The sequence below is a fragment of the Bufo bufo genome, chromosome 3 (genome assembly GCF_905171765.1).
Source record: "Bufo bufo chromosome 3, aBufBuf1.1, whole genome shotgun sequence".
Taxonomy (NCBI): domain Eukaryota; kingdom Metazoa; phylum Chordata; class Amphibia; order Anura; family Bufonidae; genus Bufo; species Bufo bufo.
This window is the reverse complement of record NC_053391.1, coordinates 96838291-96858502: the sequence shown is the minus strand read 5'-3', so window position 1 is coordinate 96858502 and position 20212 is coordinate 96838291. Positions and strand designations below refer to the sequence as shown.

General features: G+C 42.0%; 1 protein-coding gene across 1 annotated transcript in view; it reads left to right on the top strand.

Annotated features, from left to right (window-relative positions):
* The window catches only part of SPECC1 (sperm antigen with calponin homology and coiled-coil domains 1), a 270775-nt gene that overhangs the window by 168893 nt on the left and 81670 nt on the right, over nucleotides 1-20212 (top strand). Inside the window, exons 8-9 of the mRNA XM_040423377.1 lie at nucleotides 7728-7794; nucleotides 18448-18604. Coding sequence (XP_040279311.1) covers nucleotides 7728-7794; nucleotides 18448-18604 — 224 coding nt within the window. The remainder of the gene's footprint in view (nucleotides 1-7727; nucleotides 7795-18447; nucleotides 18605-20212) is intronic.

Genomic DNA, 20212 nt, shown 5'->3' with positions numbered 1-20212 from the left:
AACGAGTTGTGCAAGAATGGGAAGTATTTGTCAAGACCCCCCTTCCCCCACCACCATTCTGCCGGACCTGCAAAATAAAGATTACTTCCCGGAGCTGGTTCCACGCTCCTTCTGCTGCAGGACTGGACTCCTCTGCTGGGCTCCATTGATGTCAACATCTGGTTTGACATCCCCGCAGCCAATCACAGGGTGTGATATCAAACCGGCTATTGACCTCAATGGAGCCCAGACCTGCAGCAGAAAGAGTGAGGAGCCGGCACCATGAAGCAGGTAAGTCATTTTCCTTTTGCAGGTCTGGCAGAATGGAGGGGGAAGGGGGGTTGCCAAGAAGCCTCCACTCTTACACAACCCCTTTTAGGGAGTGGCATGTAAGTACTTGGAAAGGGATACAGCCAAATCTCTATTTCATGCGACTGTGAACTTAAAGGGGTTATCCCATGACTAATAAAAAAACAATGATAATCAGACATCATATAGTATATGACAACCTCTTTCTAACAAAGCTAGAACCAGCCATGTACCTCACATGGATCCAGAGATCTCCCCATTCATTGTTCTGCTAGATTGATATGATTTCACCTAGATTGACCTAATTTTTATCATCTAATATATAAAGCTGAGTGTGTATGTATGTCCGCTAAAGGAATCCGCACCGTCGCATTTACAATCACAAAATTTGGCACACAGGTACATCAGGTGTCCGGGGAGGTTTTAGACCTGATCTCAGCTCTCTAGGACGTACCGTTCCCGAGATATTCCCAAGAAATGCATTAGCCCATAGAAGCTTGGTCACATGACCCTTATCAGCCAATAGAAGCTCACAGCTCCTCCAGCCTCCACATACACAGTTTTACACCAGGTTTCCATAACAACCTAGCCATTTATCTTCACTGCTGTAGGAGAGCTTTAAAGGAATTCTGTCACAAGGGTAATTGCTATTGAAGTAAAGCCATGGCCTAATAGCACTTAGTACCTTATTTCAAGATGTGCCTTTGTTCCAGCAATAGATGTTTTTATCCTCTGAAAATCCAGTTTATTTGAAATGCAAATGAGCCAGTAAGGTGCCCAGAGGGGCGTCACTCTTGCAGGAAGGAGCCCAGACACGCCCCCTGCCACAATGTGTCCACCCTCAAAAGACCAACTTAAAACCCCGCCCCCAGGCCCCGCTAAGCCACGCCCCTGATCTGGTTAGGCCACGCTCCCTTCCACTCAGCCGAGAGGGATTGAAAACATGAAGTTAAAAATCAACTTCTAGGTCGCGCTAAGCCACGCCCCGATCTGTCTTAGAGTGAGCTGTTCAAAAGGACACCCCTCCGATCCAGTAAAGGCCACTGTTAAGGGGACGGGTCTTTGTGGAGGTCAGTCAAGGGGGGGGTATTCTGTGAAAGTCACTGTTAAAGGGGAAGGCTGCTTTAAAGGTCAAAGTTAAGGGGGTGGGCTGCTGTGGAGGTCCAATTTTAAGGTACGGGGCACTGTGGGGGGGGGGTCAGTGTTAAGGGGTGGGGGCTGTGGAGGACACTGTTTTGTGGGGGGGGGGAGGGGGGCTGTAGATGTCACTTATAGTGGATAGTGTTGATATCTTTTGACAACACACACAAACATTAAAGGAAATAGATTAAATATACCCGAGCGAAGCCGGGTCCTTCAGCTAGTCATTATATATAAATCAGGCAGGCACACCCCCTTCTGATATCGCAGGAACAACAATCCACAGGGAACCAAATATATTAAAGGGCTTCTGTCACCCCACTAAACTCATTATTTTTTTTTTGTGTACTTATAATCCCTATCCTGCCATATTGCAATACATTATGTTATTAATCATTTTCGTTCAGTAGATTTAGCAAAAAACTTACTTTTATGATATGCTAATTACCTTTCCACCAGCAAGTAGGGCGTCTACTTGCTGGTAGCAGCCGCAGAAAACCGCCCCCTCCTTGTGTTGATTGACAGGGCCAGCCGCGATCTCCTCCTCCGGCCAGCCCCGTCACCGAAAGAGAAGACGTCATTGGTGCAGGCGCACTGAGGGAGTGCTGAGGAGGCGAGCCTCCTTATCTCAGAGCGCCTGCGCCGAATCAACACAGGTGCGCGATTTTTGAAATGCTGACAGGGCTGGCCGGAGGAGGAGATCGCGGCTGGCCCTGTCAATCAACAGAAGGAGGGGGCGGTTTTCTGCGGCTGCTACCAGCAAGTAGACACCTACTTGCTGGTAGAAGGGTAATTAGCATATTATAAAAGTAAATTTTTGCTAAATCTACTGAACGAAAATTATTAATAACATAATGTATGGCAATATGGCAGGATAGGGATTAGAAGTACACAAAAAAAATATATAGTTTAGTGGGGTGACAGAAGCCCTTTAAATAGATACAGCACAGTATAAATCTTTGACTGTTTGGGATAAATATCACTTGCACATGCAGAGGGATTCACTCTGTCATATTGATAACAGATATGTCATGACAGAAAAAACTTATGCTCACTATAATGATCGCCAACTGTTCTAACAACATCTACTAATGTCTACCACTAGTTTAGACTACTACTAACTGCTTCAACTAACACTGTGTAGCCTGCGTGTCTATCCTTCATTGAGAAGTACGGATTATTCTGGACATTTGCTTCTTGTCACTTATATGTGGATTGTCAAGAACGGATTACTCTGGACACTGGTTATTTGTTACTTATATCTGGACGGAATATATTTGGCCACATTGATATTGTGGACTCGGCCACAGAGAGGATTTGTATGGGTCAATATCCAAACTCCGCATTAGAAACCAACTACTTTGAACAATAGTCCGCATAGTGTGTACTACGTACTAATTGCTGTATACCGAATCAGTTATGTACAGATTTATTTTTATCAATTGAGTGATACTAATTGCAGTGATACTATCGCAATTTGGGCATTTTTTGAAAAAGGGGGATTTCGTTATCCATGTTTTTAGATGGATTCATTTTTAGTTTGTTTTAGAATATATGTACTAGACCAAATTTTTTATTAAAGTATTTTTATCTATTTAATATATTTGGTTCCCGTGGATTGTTGTTCCTGCGATATCAGAAGGGGGTGTGCCTGCCTGATTTATATATATTCTCTGGCTCTTTATCCCCCTTTTTTTGGACAGAGGGTGGTCCAACATGTGGAGAACCCACCCCCCACCCCCCCGTTGTCCATTTTTGTCTACTGTGAGCCCTTTCTATTATACTGTTTTCACTTTTATCATCATTAGATTTAGTTTTTCCATGTCTTATTCCAAGTGTATTTTTTTTATAAAGAAATTCTGGAACTAGATCAGACTCATTTAAGAACTCAAATATTACCCTCGTAGTATTTAATTAGGCTTAGAGCAGATATTTTTCTGTAAGTTATTTTTTAAGTGATTAATATTTATTGGACCTGATTAGCTATTACATAATATGTTGTATGGTTCGGCAGGACCATATCCAGCATCACAGGCTTCGATATCCTGGCTGAGGAAATTGGCTTACAGTGTCCACAGCTATGTCTGGACATTGTTCCCATCATCCCATGATTATGTATGTTGCCAAATATATCCATGTCATCTTTTTGTGTAACACAGAATTGGACCAGAATACAAACCTTCAAAAGTGTCTCCAATGTTTGATAAACTATAGACATACGGTGATTTCAAATGTTATTTTTCTTCACACCGTATATCAGTAGTGGATGTGTATATATGTAACTTTGTAGTATATCTGATTAGGGGACAGTGTCCTCTTTCCAGCAGCCTGCATGTTCCCTTTCTCTGTTTACAGGTTCTCTGCATAGGTTTAGAAACTTTCCTACTCCTCAGAAAATCTGTCTGAAGATGGTCATGCACATTAGTCTCAAAATGCACAATTTTAACCAAAACGATTGTTCGTCAGGTGAAACTTAACAACGAACGTTTGTTTTTGCTGAATGAGGATTGTCTGAAAAGAAGTCATCTGTGTTTAGAAATTTTCATCCGATAGACGAATGATCTTTCATTCAAAGAAGGCCGTCCATGGATGAACAATCTTTCTTCGAAAGAATGTTCCCAGAAAGACGTTTTGTCCATCGCCCATTTTCATTGAACGACTAGGGCCAGTTTGGACTAAAATGTGTATGGCCAGGTCCGTGAAATGAATGTTCATGTTTTTTAAATAAAGATTGTGACCTGGAAAACATTTAAAACTATTTGTTCGGCTGAACGTGTATGTGTAAATACAGTGTATTTAAAGGGGATAGAGGAGACCGCTGCTTTCAGGCACTTCTGGAGGTGGCTTATCTTCTGGGAGAAAAAAAGGATCAGGCGAAAATATTCACTTCACCCTATCCTTCTCTCACCCAACATCAGCTGTCAGGGGAGAGTCGGAAGCTCCCCATACACATACTGTCTGCTGAACCCGTCGTTCTCGGCAGGTTCAGCCGGCAATACACTAATGTGTATGGGGGTCTTAAGGGTATGTTCAGTTGTCATAGTGCGGCTTTCACAGAAATCTACAGTGCACAGTGTAGAAAATCACCTCCAGTACTCTTGTGTGGTACAGTATGCAGGCAAGGGAGCTGATTTACCAATCCTGTCTAAAAGTAGACTGTGTAAAGTTAAAGGGGTATTCCGGTTGTTAGAAGTTATCCCCTATCCATGGGAAAGGAGAAAACAGATTGGTGGGAGTCCTACCACTGGGACCCCCACCGATCACTGTGGGGCACGGTCTTCTCTGCAGCCCCCCCCCCCTAAAATGAATGGAGCGGCCAGTTGCACATGGCGTGGCGCTCCATTCATTTCTATGGGAGTTCCGGAGATAGAGTACAGCGCTCCACTATCTCCGCAATTCCCATAGTGCTGAATGGAGTGGCCACAATCATTTCTGACTTCATGGGTACTGGGCCCTCGTTCACGTCATTGGTGGGGGTCCTAGCAGGACCCCCACTAATCTGATAATTAGGGGATAACTTCTAACAACTGGAATAACCCTTTAAAAAGTTTAAAGATGTGCCAAATTTATCTTCACTTAGGCTGAATAATAAATTTGGTTCAGTGTTAGTCACATTGGTCCAACTTTATAGCATCTATTTCTTGGCTTACTTTGCGACAGAATTTTGTGCCAAAATCTTGATGCAATTTTGGTGTACAGTCGTGGCCAAAAGTTTTGAGAATTACATTAATATTGGAAATTGGAAAAGTTGCTGCTTAAGTTTTTATAATAGCAATTTGCATATACTCCAGAATGTTTTGAAGAGTGATCAGATGAATTGCATAGTCCTTCTTTGCCATGAAAATTAAATTAATCCCCAAAAAACCTTTCCACTGCATTTCATTGCGGTCATTAAAGGACCTGCTGAGATCATTTCAGTAATCGTCTTGTTAACTCAGGTAAGAATGTTGACGAGCACTAGGCTGGAGATCATTATGTCAGGCTGATTGGGTTAAAATGGCAGACTTGACATGTTAAAAGGAGGGTAATGCTTGAAATCATTGTTCTTCCATTGTTAACCATGGTGTCCTGCAAAGAAACGCGTGCAGCCATCATTGCGCTGCATAAAAATGGCTTCACAGGCAAGGATATTGTGGCTACTAAGATTGTACCTCAATCAACAATTTATAGGATCATCAAGAACTTCAAGGAAAGAGGTTCAATTCTTGTTAAGAAGGCTTCAGGGTGTCCAAGAAAGTCCAGCAAGCGCCAGGATCGTCTCCTAAAGAGGATTCAGCTGCGGGATCGGAGTGCCACCAGTGCAGAGCTTGCTCAGGAATGGCAGCAGGCAGGTGTGAGCGCATCTGCACACACAGTGAGGCAAAGACTTTTGGAAGATGGCCTGGTGTCAAGAAGGGCAGCAAAGAAGCCACTTCTCTCCAAAAAAAAACATCAGGGACAGATTGATCTTCTGCAGAAAGTATGGTGATCGGACTGCTGAGGACTGGGGTAAAGTCATATTCTCCGATGAAGCCTCTTTCCGATTGTTTGGGGCATCTGGAAAATGGCTTGTCCGGAGAAGAAAAGGTGAGCTCTACCATCAGTCCTGTGTCATGCCAACAGTAAAGCATCCTGAGACCATTCATGTGTGGGGTTGCTTCTCATCCAAGGGAGTGGGCTCACTCACAATTTTGCTCAAAAACACAGCCATGAATAAAGAATGGTACCAAAACACCCTCCAACAGCAACTTCTTCCAACAATCCAACAACAGTTTGGTGAAGAACAATGCATTTTCCAGCACGATGGAGCACCGTGCCATAAGGCAAAAGTGATAACTAAGTGGCTCGGGGACCAAAACGTTGACATTTTGGGTCCATGGCCTGGAAACTCCCCAGATCTTAATCCCATTGAGAACTTGTGGTCAATCCTCAAGAGGCGGGTGGACAAACAAAAACCCACTAATTCTGACAAACTCCAAGAAGTGATTATGAAAGAATGGGTTGCTATCAGTCAGGAATTGGCCCAGAAGTTGATTGAGAGCATGCCCAGTAGAATTGCAGAGGTCCTGAAAAAGAAGGGCCAACACTGCAAATACTGACTCTTTGCATAAATGTCATGTAATTGTCGATAAAAGCCTTTGAAACGTATGAAGTGCGTGTAATTATATTTCACTACATCACAGAAACAACTGAAACAAAGATCTAAAAGCAGTTTGGCAGCAAACTTTTTGAAAACGAATATTTGTGTCATTCTCAAAACTTTTGGCCACGACTGTACATTGTTGCATTTTAGACCACACCCTTTCCCCAAAAAGCAACACCTCTTCTCACTAAGCCACACACCCTCATTGAGCAAGGCAAGATTATGCTTTTTGCTACATTTGCTTCATGAATATTTTAAAACGATGCATCATTTTGTTCCAGAAATATGCCAAATGTTGGCACATTTAGTCCCACATTGTAGGCGCAATCACATTAGTAAATGTGAGGCAAAGAGGCTGTTCCCGTTAGCCTACGAAATCTGTCCTTGGGGACTGACTTCTAGCATAGCACGCATAAGCAATACAAAGCACTTCATATCTTTGTATTATTTCCTTATTTATATAAATTATTTAGTTCTTTTTGTATTATTGAGATGTATATACATTATGCTGGAAGTACATGAAACGTAAAATGTAAACAGATTGAATACAGATGAGAAGTTTGCTATGGATGTTTAGCTTTGTCCTTTTTTAGAAATTTTGAGTGCATTAGGCTACTTTCACACTGCCGTTTCTGGGTCCGTTTGTGAGATTTGTTTCAGGGCTCTCACAAGCGGCCCAAAACGCATCAGTTTAGCCCCAATGCATTCTGAATGGATAAGAATCCATTCAGAATGCATCAGTTTGGCTGCGTTCGGCCTCCGTTCCGCCTTTTGAGGCGGACACCAAAACGCTGCTTGCAGCGTTTTGGTGTCCGCCTGACGATGCGGAGCCAAACGGATCCGTCCTGACTTACAATATAAGTCAATGAGGACGGATCCGTTTTCACTGACACAATATGGTGCAATTGAAAACGGATCCGTCCCCCATTGACTTTCAATGTAAGTCAAGACTTTTAGACTTTTTTTTTTAAAGAATAATGCAAACAGATCCGTTCTGAATGGATACAAGCGTTTGCATAATCGGTGCGGATCCGTCTGTGCAGATGCAAGACGGATCCGCACCGAACGCAGGTGTGAAAGTAGCCTTATATTTATGCAAATTGCATTTTTATGTGATTTGTTTTTGTTTTGCTACGTTTTAGTAATATACTACATATATAATTTGCTTGTATTACAGAGACTCTCGGCCTCCAGCATCGCAAAGCTTTCCAGCAAAGACACCGAGAAGCAATTAGATTTTTCAGGTAACGCGCTGCCAATGTGTCTGTTTAGTAATCATAGAAGGGAACACTCCACGCTTTACAATGACTTGAACTGTGTCCAAATGGTCGTCCTTTTCTGGAGCTGTTAAGATGTGCGTGCCTGGGACGCTGTCCAGATTCTATTTTTAAAACTGTCTCAATAAGAGAAAATCTGAAAGTATTTGTGAGGTCCGGATGTGTCTATTCTGAGAGAGCATTCATACAGCTCAATAGGAATTACTGTCAGTAGGCTGGGGTGCATTGTTGCAGTATCCCATAGCTATAGATTTTGCCAGGCTTCCTCTTATGTATTTTGCGTTATCTTAAATCTTTTTCCATGTCGGTAAGCGATCTGGATGCAGCTTCTATAGAGTCAGGGTATGTCACTTGGTTGTACATGTGCTTTCCCACGTACAGTATATAATAGAGCATATAATTAGACGAATAGCTCAGTCATTTTTCTCATTTTTAAAGGGAAATGTTAGTAAATGGTATACAACAGCAATGATCTGACTTTGCAATGTATTAATTCTACTGTTACAAATTGGTCCCCAAGAATTGAACTTTGTGGCTGTGATATATACATAGATCTCTGACTGTATTTAGCATAGTTTAACACATGGGTGGGCCCAATGCACATAAAAATGGGCCTCCCGCTTTCCTTAATATTTTCAGATCCTTTACAGTAGAGATGCTCGTTTGGTTTCCCCTCACAGTAGTTATGGTGATAGATGCCCCCTCTCATTAGTTTTGCCCCCTAAGTGCCTCCTCACAATAGTGCAGCCCCTTTAGTGTAACCCCTCACAATAGTGCTGCCCCCTTAGTGTAACCCCCCACAATAGTGCTGCATCCTTAGTGCAAACTCTCACAACAGTGCTGCTCCCTTAGTGCTCCCTTAGTGCCTCCTTCACAATAGTGCTGCCTCCCTAGTGCCCCCTTCACAATAGTGCTGCCTCCTTAGGCCTCTTTCACATGTGCGTTGCGGGAACACGCGCGATTTTTCCACGCGAGTGCAAAACATTGTAATGCGTTTGGCACTCGCGTGATAAAAATCGCGCATGTTTGGTACCCAAACCCGAACTTCTTCACAGAAGTTTGGGCTTGGGATCGGTGTTCTGTAGATTGTATTATTTTCCCTTATAACATGGTTATAAGGGAAAATAATAGCATTCTGAATACAGAATGCATAGTAAAATAGCGCTGGAGGGGTTAAAATTATTTTTTTTAATAAAAATGTAACTCGCCTTAATCCATTTGATCGCGTAGCCCGGCATCTCCTTCTGTCTTCATCTTAGCTGTGCAACAACAGGACCTGTGGTGACGTCACTCCGGTCATCACATGATCCATCACATGATCTTTTACCATGGTGATGGATCATGTGATGGACCATGTGATGACCGGAGTGACGTCACCACAGGTCCTGTTCCTCCACACAGCTAAGATGAAGACAGAAGGAGATGCCGGGCTGCGCGATCAAATGGATTAAGGTGAGTTAAATTATTATTAGTATTTTTTAACCCCTCCAGCGCTGTTTTACTATGCATTCTGTATTCAGAATGCTATTATTTTCCCTTATAACCATGTTATAAGGGAAAATAATAATGATCGGGTCTCCATCCCAATCGTCTCCTAGCAACCGTGCGTGAAAATCGCACCGCACTTGCTTGCGATTTTCACGCAACCCCATTCACTTCTATGGGGCCTGCGTTGCGTGAATATAGAGCATGCTGCGATTTTCACGCAACGCACAAGTGATGCGTGAAAATCACCGCTCATGTGAACAGCCCCATAGAAATGAATGGGTCGGGATTCATTGCGGGTGCAATGCGTTCAACTCACACATCGCATCCGCGCGGAATACTCACCCGTGTGAAAGGGGCCTTAGTGCCCCCTTCACAATAGTGCGGCCTCCTTAGTGCAACTCCTCACAACAGTGCTGCCCCTTAGTGCATCCTCTCAAAACAGTTACACATTGGGACATATTTACTAATATTTTTTGACACCATTTTTCTAGCATAGGGGGCTACATAAATTGCCTCTAGTGTGGTTCATGGGTGTAACTACCAGGGTAACAGTCATGGCAGCTGCTGTGGGTTGCAAAAACTAAGAGAGTCCATATCCACTCAAACATAAGGTACAGTTAGTTGTAAAATGTATATAACGTGCCATAGAAATTTTGATATGGCCCCATTCTAAATTTTTCTATGGCGTCTCATGTTTATTTTTGCTGTTTGTATTTCTCTTCTGTTCACAATTAATTTTAGCATTTTTTTTTTGTTTTGTGACATGACTACATTACTCCTGTACTGTGACATCATATGTGCATCATACTTGCATGTGTCAATACTGCTTAATTTCAGGGTTGTAACATCCCTGTACTGTGACATCACTATGTGTATTATGCCAATATTGTGATTCACTATGCTTATTATTCCACTGTTAATAAATCACTGTGTATTAGTCCTGAGCATTAAGGAGATTCTTTCACACTGGCGTTTTGGCTTTCCGTTTGGGAGATCCGTTCAGGGCTCTCACAAGCGGTCCAAAACGGATAAGTTTTGCCCTAATGCATTCTGAATGGATAAGGATCCGCTCAGAATGCATCAGTTTGGCTCCGTTCAGTCTCCATTCCGTGAAAGCAGCATTTTGGTGTCCATCTGACGAAACTGAGCCAAATGGATCCGTCCTGACACACAATGTAAGTCAATGGGAACGGATCCGTTTTCACTGACACAATATGGCACAATAGAAAATGGATCCGTCCCCCATTGACTTTCAATGGTGTTCAAGACGGATCAGTCATGGCTATGTTAAAGATAATACAAACGGATCCGTTCTGAACGGATGCAGACGGTAGTATTATCTGAACGGATCCATCTGTGCAGAATCATGATTGATCTGCTCCAAACGCAAGTGTGAAAGTAGACTAAGCTTTTCCGAAACAGCTGTTGAAAGAAGTCATTGTGGAATGGAGTCCCAATTCCAAGTTTTGCTATGGGGCCCCATGGTTACTTGTTATGCCCCTGGAAGCTGACAAATTCTACCTACTAAGCAGGCCACACCTTAAAGGGGCTCGTCTAGTCCAGTAATCCAGTTTTCATATACCCTCTTAGATAGTTCAGAGTTACTAGAGGGAGGGGGTCATTTGTATTATATAGCTGGCAACCAGCTTTCACTGCTATTATTGGAGATAACTCCTGTCCCAGAAGTTTAACCTTGTAAATGACCACGGTTAAAGCGAACCTTTCACCTGCATTTCACTTAATAAACTATCAAAAGTACCTTAAAGATCATCCTCATTGTGTTATCATACAGTCTTGTCCCGCTTTTCTGCCATGTATATGCATGAAAAAATCGCCTTATAAAGTACTCTTCTCCAGCTCCACAAGTCACGTTAGAAGTCAAGGGGGTAGCCCTTCCCTCACTCCAGGCTGTAACTCCCCTGCCCTAACCCCTCCTCTAAGCAGTGTAATTGACACCCGGCTCAGTCGCCGGGACCGCGCTTGTACAGGCGGCGCTTGGGCCATCGGACTCGAGTGCGATCCTGTAACTGAATCGCGCATGCGCCGTCCCCGATGCCTGCCTGTCTTCAAGATAGCCATCTAATTAAATCTGGGTTTGTCACATGTGTATATCTATGTATAGATAGATAGCCCCATGAAATATGCAGAGTTTTTGACATATAATACCTGCTGAATGTGATAACAATGCTCCAGATGATCACTGGCTTGCGATCTGCGGCAAGTCAACAGTGATCACGTGGACGCATGGAGCATGAAGATCGGGGCGCACGCGCGTGTGAGGAAGAGAAGACTGGAAGGCATCGGAACGGCGCGTGCGCGATTCAGTTACAGGATCGCGCTTGAGTCCGACGGCGCATGCGCCGCCTGTACAAGCGCGGTTCCGGCGACTGAGCCGGGTGTCAATTAGACTGCATAGAGGCGGGGTTAGGGCAGGGGAGTTACAGCCTGGAGTGAGGGAAGGGCTACCCCCTTGACTTCTAACGTGACTTCAGGAGCTGGAGACGAGGACTTTATAAAGCGATTTTTTCATGCATATACATGGCAGAAAAGCGGGACAAGACCGTGTGCTAACACAATGAGGATGATCTATAAGGTACTTTTGATAGTTTATTAAGTGAAATGCAGGTGAAAGGTTCGCTTTAATGTTTACCGCAGCATCTAAGTTGTTAAAGGGAACCCGTCACCAGGATTTTGGGTATAGAGCTGAGGACATGGGTTGCTAGATGGCCGCTAGCACATCCACAATACCCAGTCCCCGTAGCTCTGTGTGCTTTTATTGTGTATAATAACCGATTTGATACATATGCAAATTAACCTGAGATAAGTCAGAGCTTGAAAATATGACTCTTCTCTGGTCACACAAGTAAGATATGACTATTTTATGTTAATTTGCATATGTATCAAATCGTTTTTTTTACACAATAAAAGCACACAGAGCTATGGGGACTGGGTATTGCGGATGTGCTAGCTGCAATCTAGCAGCCCATGTCCTCAGCTCTATACACAAAATCCCGGTGACAGGTTCCCTTTAAAGATGCAACTGCCTGGTCCTGAGGGGTTGCTATGGTCATCTGCCTAACAATTGACGTTCGACCTGCCATGTACAGCCCCTGGGTTAAATACGCATTGTCGGTTTTTACAGTAACTGACATAATGCACAGTAATAGAGTAGTATTGGAATCTCCACATCCATAATGTCCCATACAATAAAATGTAAAAATAAATTTATCCCCTAGAATGAACAACATAATAAATATAAAATGCCAAAATTGCTGTTTTTATGATGATTCTACTGGTGAAAAACACATTAAAAAGCAATCACCTAGGTGTATGTACACCAAAATTGCACCAATGAAAGCTGCAACTCATCCCACTTAAAGTAGGTCTGGTCGACCTAGCAGGGAGCAAGGATCAGGCTCAGCAACAGCGTCATATGCCTCCCGAGGGCGGGTTATTTAAAAAGGCAGCTGCTGGCCACAGTTGCCTGTGATTCGTATTCCTGCCTCATTAGCTAGTTTTGTGATTGTTAGAGCTCATGCACATGGCCCATGCCCAGTTCTGGCCGTATGGTGGCCTGCATACAGCGGGTCCGCAATACATGGGCACCAGTCGTGTGCACCCCGCTTCACTTGAATGGGTCCACAATCCGGGAGGTGCGGTGCGGAATAATGGCATGGATCGGAAGCACTACGGAGTGCTTCCGTGGGTTTTCCGTCCATGCCTCCGCACCGCAAAAAAGTAGTGCATGCCTTATAATATATAGAAGATGGGGCAGAATTTCATTAGTGTCATACAGTCATCTTACAAGCACATTGGTTAACAGTAACCAGAAAGTAGCCAAACCCTTTAAATATAAATATATTTTATTTTCTATCACTCTGAGGTCCTTACTTATAAAAATCAGTTCTCACCTCTCCTGTGTTCCCTCCTGCCCCTTATACTATAAACAGCGATAAGCAGAGGATTCTAGTGGTGATATATAATCCGTTCTCACCTCTCATGTGTTCTCCTCTGTCCCTTATACTATAAACAGCGATAAGCAAATTAGCAGCTTCATTTAAAGGGGTTATCCCTTGAATTAAATATAAATTTGGTGTAATATTATTTTAACTATATCATTGTAAAAAGCGTTGCTCTCCAGTGTAAACAAATAAATAGCACAACGGTATGTAGTCCCCCAATTTTTTTTAGAGAGAGATATAGCTATATTTTTTTTATAAATATTTCCGTGTCCATGTTTAAAGGGAACCTGTCACCGGGATTTTGGGTATAGAGCTGAGGACATGGGTTGCTAGATGGCCGCTAGCACATCCGCAATACCCAGTCCCCATAGCTCTGTGTGCTTTTATTGTGTAAAAAAAAACAGTTTGATACATATGCAAATTAACCTGAGATGAGTCTTGTCCCTGAGTCATCTCATGTACAGTTAGTCAAAGACTATTGGTTGCCTGCTCTTGACATGTACATTTTTTATTTTTTATTATTTTGCTTACAATTATAATTGTAAGCAAAATAATAAAAAATAAAAAATGTACATGTCAAGAGCAGGCAACCAATAGTCTTTGACTAAATGTAAATATATGCAAATAAGTGCCTCTACATGTGCAGGGCACAAATAATTGTAATAAAAATCTCATGTACAGGACTCATCTCAGGTTCATTTGCATATGTATCAAATCTGTTTTTTTTACACAATAAAAGCACACAGAGCTATGGGGACTGGATATTGCGGATGTGCTAGCGGCCATCTAGCAACCCATGTCCTCAGCTCTATACACAAAATCCCGGTGACAGGTTCCCTTTAAGCAGCCATAACTTTTTTTTTTCATGGATACAGCGTAGTTTTATGCAGGAGAAATTGCATTTTATTTGGCTAGGCAGGCTGCTGGCTCTCCTTCAAGAGACCAGCTATGTATGGGGACTTTTTTTAGCAGTGCTCCATGGGGAAAACATTTTTTGCAAAGAGTTATCTCCCAGGGAAAAAGAATCATCTTACTATCACCACCTTCTGGAAGTGGCTCCCTATGAGTCAAAGGCCTCATGCACACGAGTTGTTTTTCTCGGCCTCCGTTCCGTTTTTTTTTTTTGCGGATAGGATGGGGACCCATTCATCTTAATGGGTCAGCAAAAAAATGCTGATAGTTCATCCGTTTGTGTTCCACGTCCGTTGTCAGTGTTTCCCTTCAGCAAAAAAAATAGTGCATGTCCTACTTTTTTCACATTTGCGGACAAGGATAGGCATTTATTACAAAGGATTTGTGGAAAAAAACGGATCCTCCAAAAAAATGGATGCTGCATAATTTTTTTTGGGCGGACGCACATTTTATGGACGCAAAAAAACAATGGTCGTGTGCATGAGGCCAAAGGCTGACTTTTTAACAGGCCTTGGAATATGACAAGTGAAAATAGTAAAGTTTAAATATTCTCTTTCCCTTGGAAATAACTCTGTGTATATTTTACTTTGTAGTTTACTGTATATACATTTTTGCATTGCAGATATAGAAAAAGCAATTTTTGACATTGCTTTTGTTATTGTTTACCCTGTACATATTTTCACACTGAATAACCTGTTACATGAGATATTTTGGGTTATTTTGGTTGTGTGTACACCTAATGGATTTACAAAATTACTTTATGCTTATAAAATATGGCACAGGCTATGATTAGGGCAAAAATAGCGCGCTCTAACAGCAGGATTACTGTACTTACAGTCCTGGAGTCCTTTCTAGGTCCTGGAGACGTCTTACCCAACCTCTGATCAGATCACTGGGGCACAATTCAAGGGCAAAATTCCCTTTGATCATGACGTGGTCACAGACTGGGGCAATCAAAAGGTTAATATTTGGGATTAGAGCCACCTCCGATCCTGGCTGTTCATTCGTAGAGCAGGAGCGGTCACAGAAATGGTCTGCTCCCTCTCCAACAGCGCCAACAAAAGACAGTAGGGGGTTATTAAGGGGCTAATATATTTGATTCTTGACAATTTTTATTAGTTTATTTAATTTTATCACGATATAGTATTATGTTACTCTATCCACTATCAGCAGTTTAATTTCCACAGTATACTCAAATACATTTGAAGGTCTGCTGGGCGATGTGTGTTTTCTTTATAAATGTCAGCCAATAATATGTGTCCAGCATTTACTGCCAACTGTAGGACATAATAGAAACCACTGGAGTCCCAATAATGTTTGGCCTGGAATACAAGGGCTGCTTTGTGTGCCTCCCATTTAACACAGCAGTGATGTAATACACTGAACAGAGGCTGCAGTGTTCATCCAGAACTAAGGGATGGGAAGATTGCCTGGAGCTTAGGGAAAGTCACCCTGAATATAGTTAAAAGTGGCTTGGTCAAAGCTACAGAGTGCGAGCCATCTCTCCTGTTTGTAGATATGTCCTTCTATAAGTCACCACATTACTATGTGATCGTAAAACCAGTTTAATGGGGTGCTGCAGTTTAAAAAAAATTAAGATTAATTATAGCAGAATTGTAGTTCGGCTTTCCTTCATCTGGGTAAAAGATTTATTTTGCTGCTGTAGACCTGTATGTAAATACCTCAACAGAGTCAGAGTCGACGCGTCCCCTGGGATCTACTACCTGGGACACATGTCAATGCCCCTATTTATAGCATAATGAAAAGATGGGTAGATTTCCACTTTACTTAAAGTTTTTTTTCCCATGATTAATGTAAAAAGAGAAAATCAGACCTCCTATAGTACATAAGAAAAATATTTCTAACAAAGCTAGAACCAGCCCTGTACCTCACATGGTTCCAGAGGATCTCCCCAATTATTTGTTCTAGTTGCCCTGCTAGATTTTTTTCTACTAGGCATCTCAGGGTGTGTGTCCTGTAACTCACTGCTTCTTCAGTTAAAATATGGAACTAAGCTTTGCTCCCTCTTCAGCGAGGTGGACAGAAGGAAAAGGAAAATTGAAAACAGCAGGTGGCGCTATAAAGACAAATTTCAGTGAATAACTCAGTAGCTATGCTACGGTAACTTTTTAATTTCATGCAATTACAAAAGTATTCAGATCCAGGTGCTGGTTTGAAAAATGTATTAGCTAAAGTTTTTGTGGGATGACCACTTTAATGTATAAATGCACCAAAGGTTTCAGGATTGAGTTCCAGATTTTTTTATATGTTGTTTGCAACCATGTCAGCCCTTAAAAGCTGCTCCTAGGGATCGTGGTTAAAGGGGGTCTATGTCACTTTTCCTATATATTGGTGTTTAGCATCTCCATTATTTGTGTATCTGATAAAGGAATAATTTCCTCTTTATCCTGTCGCTGACACCAGTCTGGGTTTTTATATATCTTCGCTTACCAGAGGAAAAAAACATTCAGATGTGTCAAAAATCGCATGCTTGATCCTAGTAAATGACTCTTACCTGTCCATCTTATTTATTAATATGTAATCATCTATTTAAAGGAGATAGATTTTTGAAGGATATTGGAGGATGTCATGGAGTGAGGCTCAGACTTGTATTCATATTTGGCCATTGTGATAATCCTCTTTTTCTTTGTTAGGATTGTAGTATTTTTGGTTTGGGGGGAGATGGAAAATAATCAGCTGAAAGAGTGTCCCATTTGTAGACAGCTGTTTCAAGTGATTTGCTCTTTACTAGTACAGAGCAGAGCACTGGTTGGCTGTATAATGTACCTTAAAGGCTATGTACACCTTAGGAGGCAACTATTTTTTATGATTGCATTTTACTAAATTTTGGCTAAAATTCAATTGGCCTTTATTAAAAATATTGAGCTGTTCTGTCACAAAGGGTTAACTGTTTTTCTAGCTGTGTGACTGGTACTTTCACATTGTGCTGGTCATCTAATAAACCTTATCTCTAAACTACTGAGAGGTCATAAACACTTATTTAAGCCACATTCTTATCAGTAAGATGAGAACTGAGCTATAATGAGTGTTTATAAGATCAGAGAGCAGAGATAAGGAGCCTGTCAGCTCCTGGTCTGACGAAAAAGTCAGAAAATCCAAAGGGGGCTACTAGAGCATGTCAGCTCTGTACAGAAAAAATGTCATATTTTTAATAAAGACCAATTTAAAAAAAAATATTTTTAGCTCAAAATGAGTACAATGCAATAATATTTTTTTTTTTACATTTGTCTTTAAATGCAGCTCAGCATCAGAAGGGTACTGGGTACTGGTTCTCATTGGAGAAACCCAGCAGTGCATGGAGAGGTATTTTCAGAGCAGTGCTCCATTGGGAAAAAAGTATGGAAATTGGCTTATGTCATCCAAACCAGAGACTCTTCCGAGTGGCACATCTTTAGACCCCTTGAGATGTGTCTAAGGCAACTCATGCAGGCAATCAGCACTATACTGATTTACCTTGAAATAGCTGTCTACAGATGAGTCGTTCTTTCTTTTGGAAGGGTCTCTAATTTAGCTGACACAAGCTGATTTTCATACTTTTCCCGATGGAGCATTGTCTTGAAATTCCATCTCCATACACCCACTGGGGTCTCTTCAGTGAGAAACTGTACCCCTTGGACCTGCATGTAAGGCACCTCATTGAGCAAATCAGCACCCTGCTGATGAGTTCTGATGATGGGCAAGAACTCCTAAACAGCTGTCTATGGGCGGGTCATGCTTCCTTTCAGAGGAGTCTTTGGTTTGGCTGACTTGAGCTAATTTACAATATTTTTTCATTGTTATGCGGTTATTATTTTTTTGTTCAGATAGTAGTTGTCTTCCTTTTGCTCCTAGGAAGATCTTATATGGTTACTTGGAATAGACTCCAGTTTCGACTCTTTTGATGTTAATGCAATAGTGTTTTGCAGTCTAATATAATAAATCTGTTGGGTACCTTAGATGTTCTGCTGTGATTTGGCACTGTATAACCTCACTGCATTGCTTTCATCTATGGTTTATTTCTCCTAATTGAGCAATAAAACACATCAGTATTTTATGGATAAGAATGTGAATGTTGACTTCTCATCCTGACATTCCAACACGGTTTGGATTTTATTACGACGTGTCTTTTATTCCTACTCTCTGCTTCTTCTGTATTATTCAGCTGTAAAATGTGGTTGTCATAATCAATCAACTTTCAATCTTATATGTCTCCATTGCCTTATTTTAACCAATAAGTAATTTTTATTTGTACCTACAGACAAACTAAAAGGACAAAGAGAGGACCTAACTCCAGATCGGATCCCCCGTAAGAGCCCCTCTCTGGAATCACTTAATACTCACACATCATTAGGTTTTGGATCAAGAAATTCTTCACCCTTTTCATTGGATTCTCTGTCGCCTCAGAGTAAACTCAGGTAGGACCATATTATGTGTGCAAGACCAGCTCTAAGAAAAATGGGCACCCTATCTACCTCTTGTAGAGTATATTTGCCCAGGCAGTAGTTGGCCCCTGAGTCCGGTGGGGCCTGGCATGTGCCCAGGATGTGCCCAGGATTGCTGGGTGCTATTGCCAGCCCTGTATACATGCCTATAATCGGGGGTGGACTGAACTTAAAGTGGCCCTGAAAACAATAAAACTGGCCTCATGTTGTAGGTGGTTTCAAACTGACAGAAGGCGGGGCAACAGAAGTAGGCGGGGCCTGCAATACCTTAGAGGAGCACAAAACACCTCCCCAGCAGAGCCAAATACCACAGTACAGCACAAAATACTGCCCCAGTAGAACCAAATACCACAGTGCAGTAGAAAATACTGCTACCCTCCGCCACAGTTTTTAACTGTATCACTGTCCTGAGGATGGCAATACCGTAGAATTCAAGAGGGCACCTGCGGTGCCGGCCAAGAGCATAAGTACTTGATGCTTCTAGAATTAATTAATGCTGAGAGGATGTTTGTGTCTTGCCAGCGGCTATGAAGAGTACTCAGGTGACACCCTATTGGTTCCTACCATGTGTTTAGACTATATGCAATTGCCTAATTGTTTCAAATAATAGAATATGCCTAACTTTGATTTTGATATTGATGGCCTGTCCTCAGGACAGGTATCAATATTTACTTAGGGGTTCGGCACCCTTTCAATCAGCTGTTTTGGCATAGTTCTAGCACCGTAAGTCGGGCTGGAACTACACAATTCTGTCTGTTGGTGGACAGAGCTGGCATCTGCAGCACTGCTCCCATTCACATCACTACAAAAATGACAGACCTACGCCGTCTGCTGGCTTGCATTGAGATCCACCATCAGAATTTCCATTATGTGACATGAAAAGTAGCTCAGCATGGGAATTGGCCGGACAAAAAGCACTGCGTGCAGTGGTATTTGTCCGGCCGATTCCCCAGATATTTGCTGGGTAGCAAACAGACCTCTGCAAGACCCAATTATAGTCAATAGGGCTGGCAGGCATTCTGGTACCATGCAGCAATGCCATATCCAACTCAGAGAACAACCTGCCGGAGCTCCTGCCGGCAGTGTGAAAGTAGCCTTCTAACTCAATGGGGTCAATAGGGCAGTGGTGTCCATCATAGGGCAGGTCCTATAATACAGCAGAAAAATGTAACTATTATTGAAAGTGTAAAACAATGCGAACTACATTAAAAAGTATTCTTCCCTGTATTATTTATTTATATTGAGAAGCACGCAAATATAAATTGCTAAACATGTTGGCTCAAAGAAAGGGTGAAATGAGTGTCATTAGCATGCTGGAACACCTCATTTTTCACAGCAACAACCATTAGGAGCAATAACATTGATATAATACAAGAGGCTCCTGGGATCTTGCACATTGTTTTCCAGATCAGCTAACATGGCTTGTCATTCATTCATTAATTTCAATTAACTTTACGTCTTACACATCATCTTCAATTCTCAGAGGCCCGTGTAATAAATTAGCGAAATTACAAAAGAGCAGATATTGACCCCTTTCCTTAATGAATCCCTTCATGTTGCTCTGATGCTTGCTTGCCACTC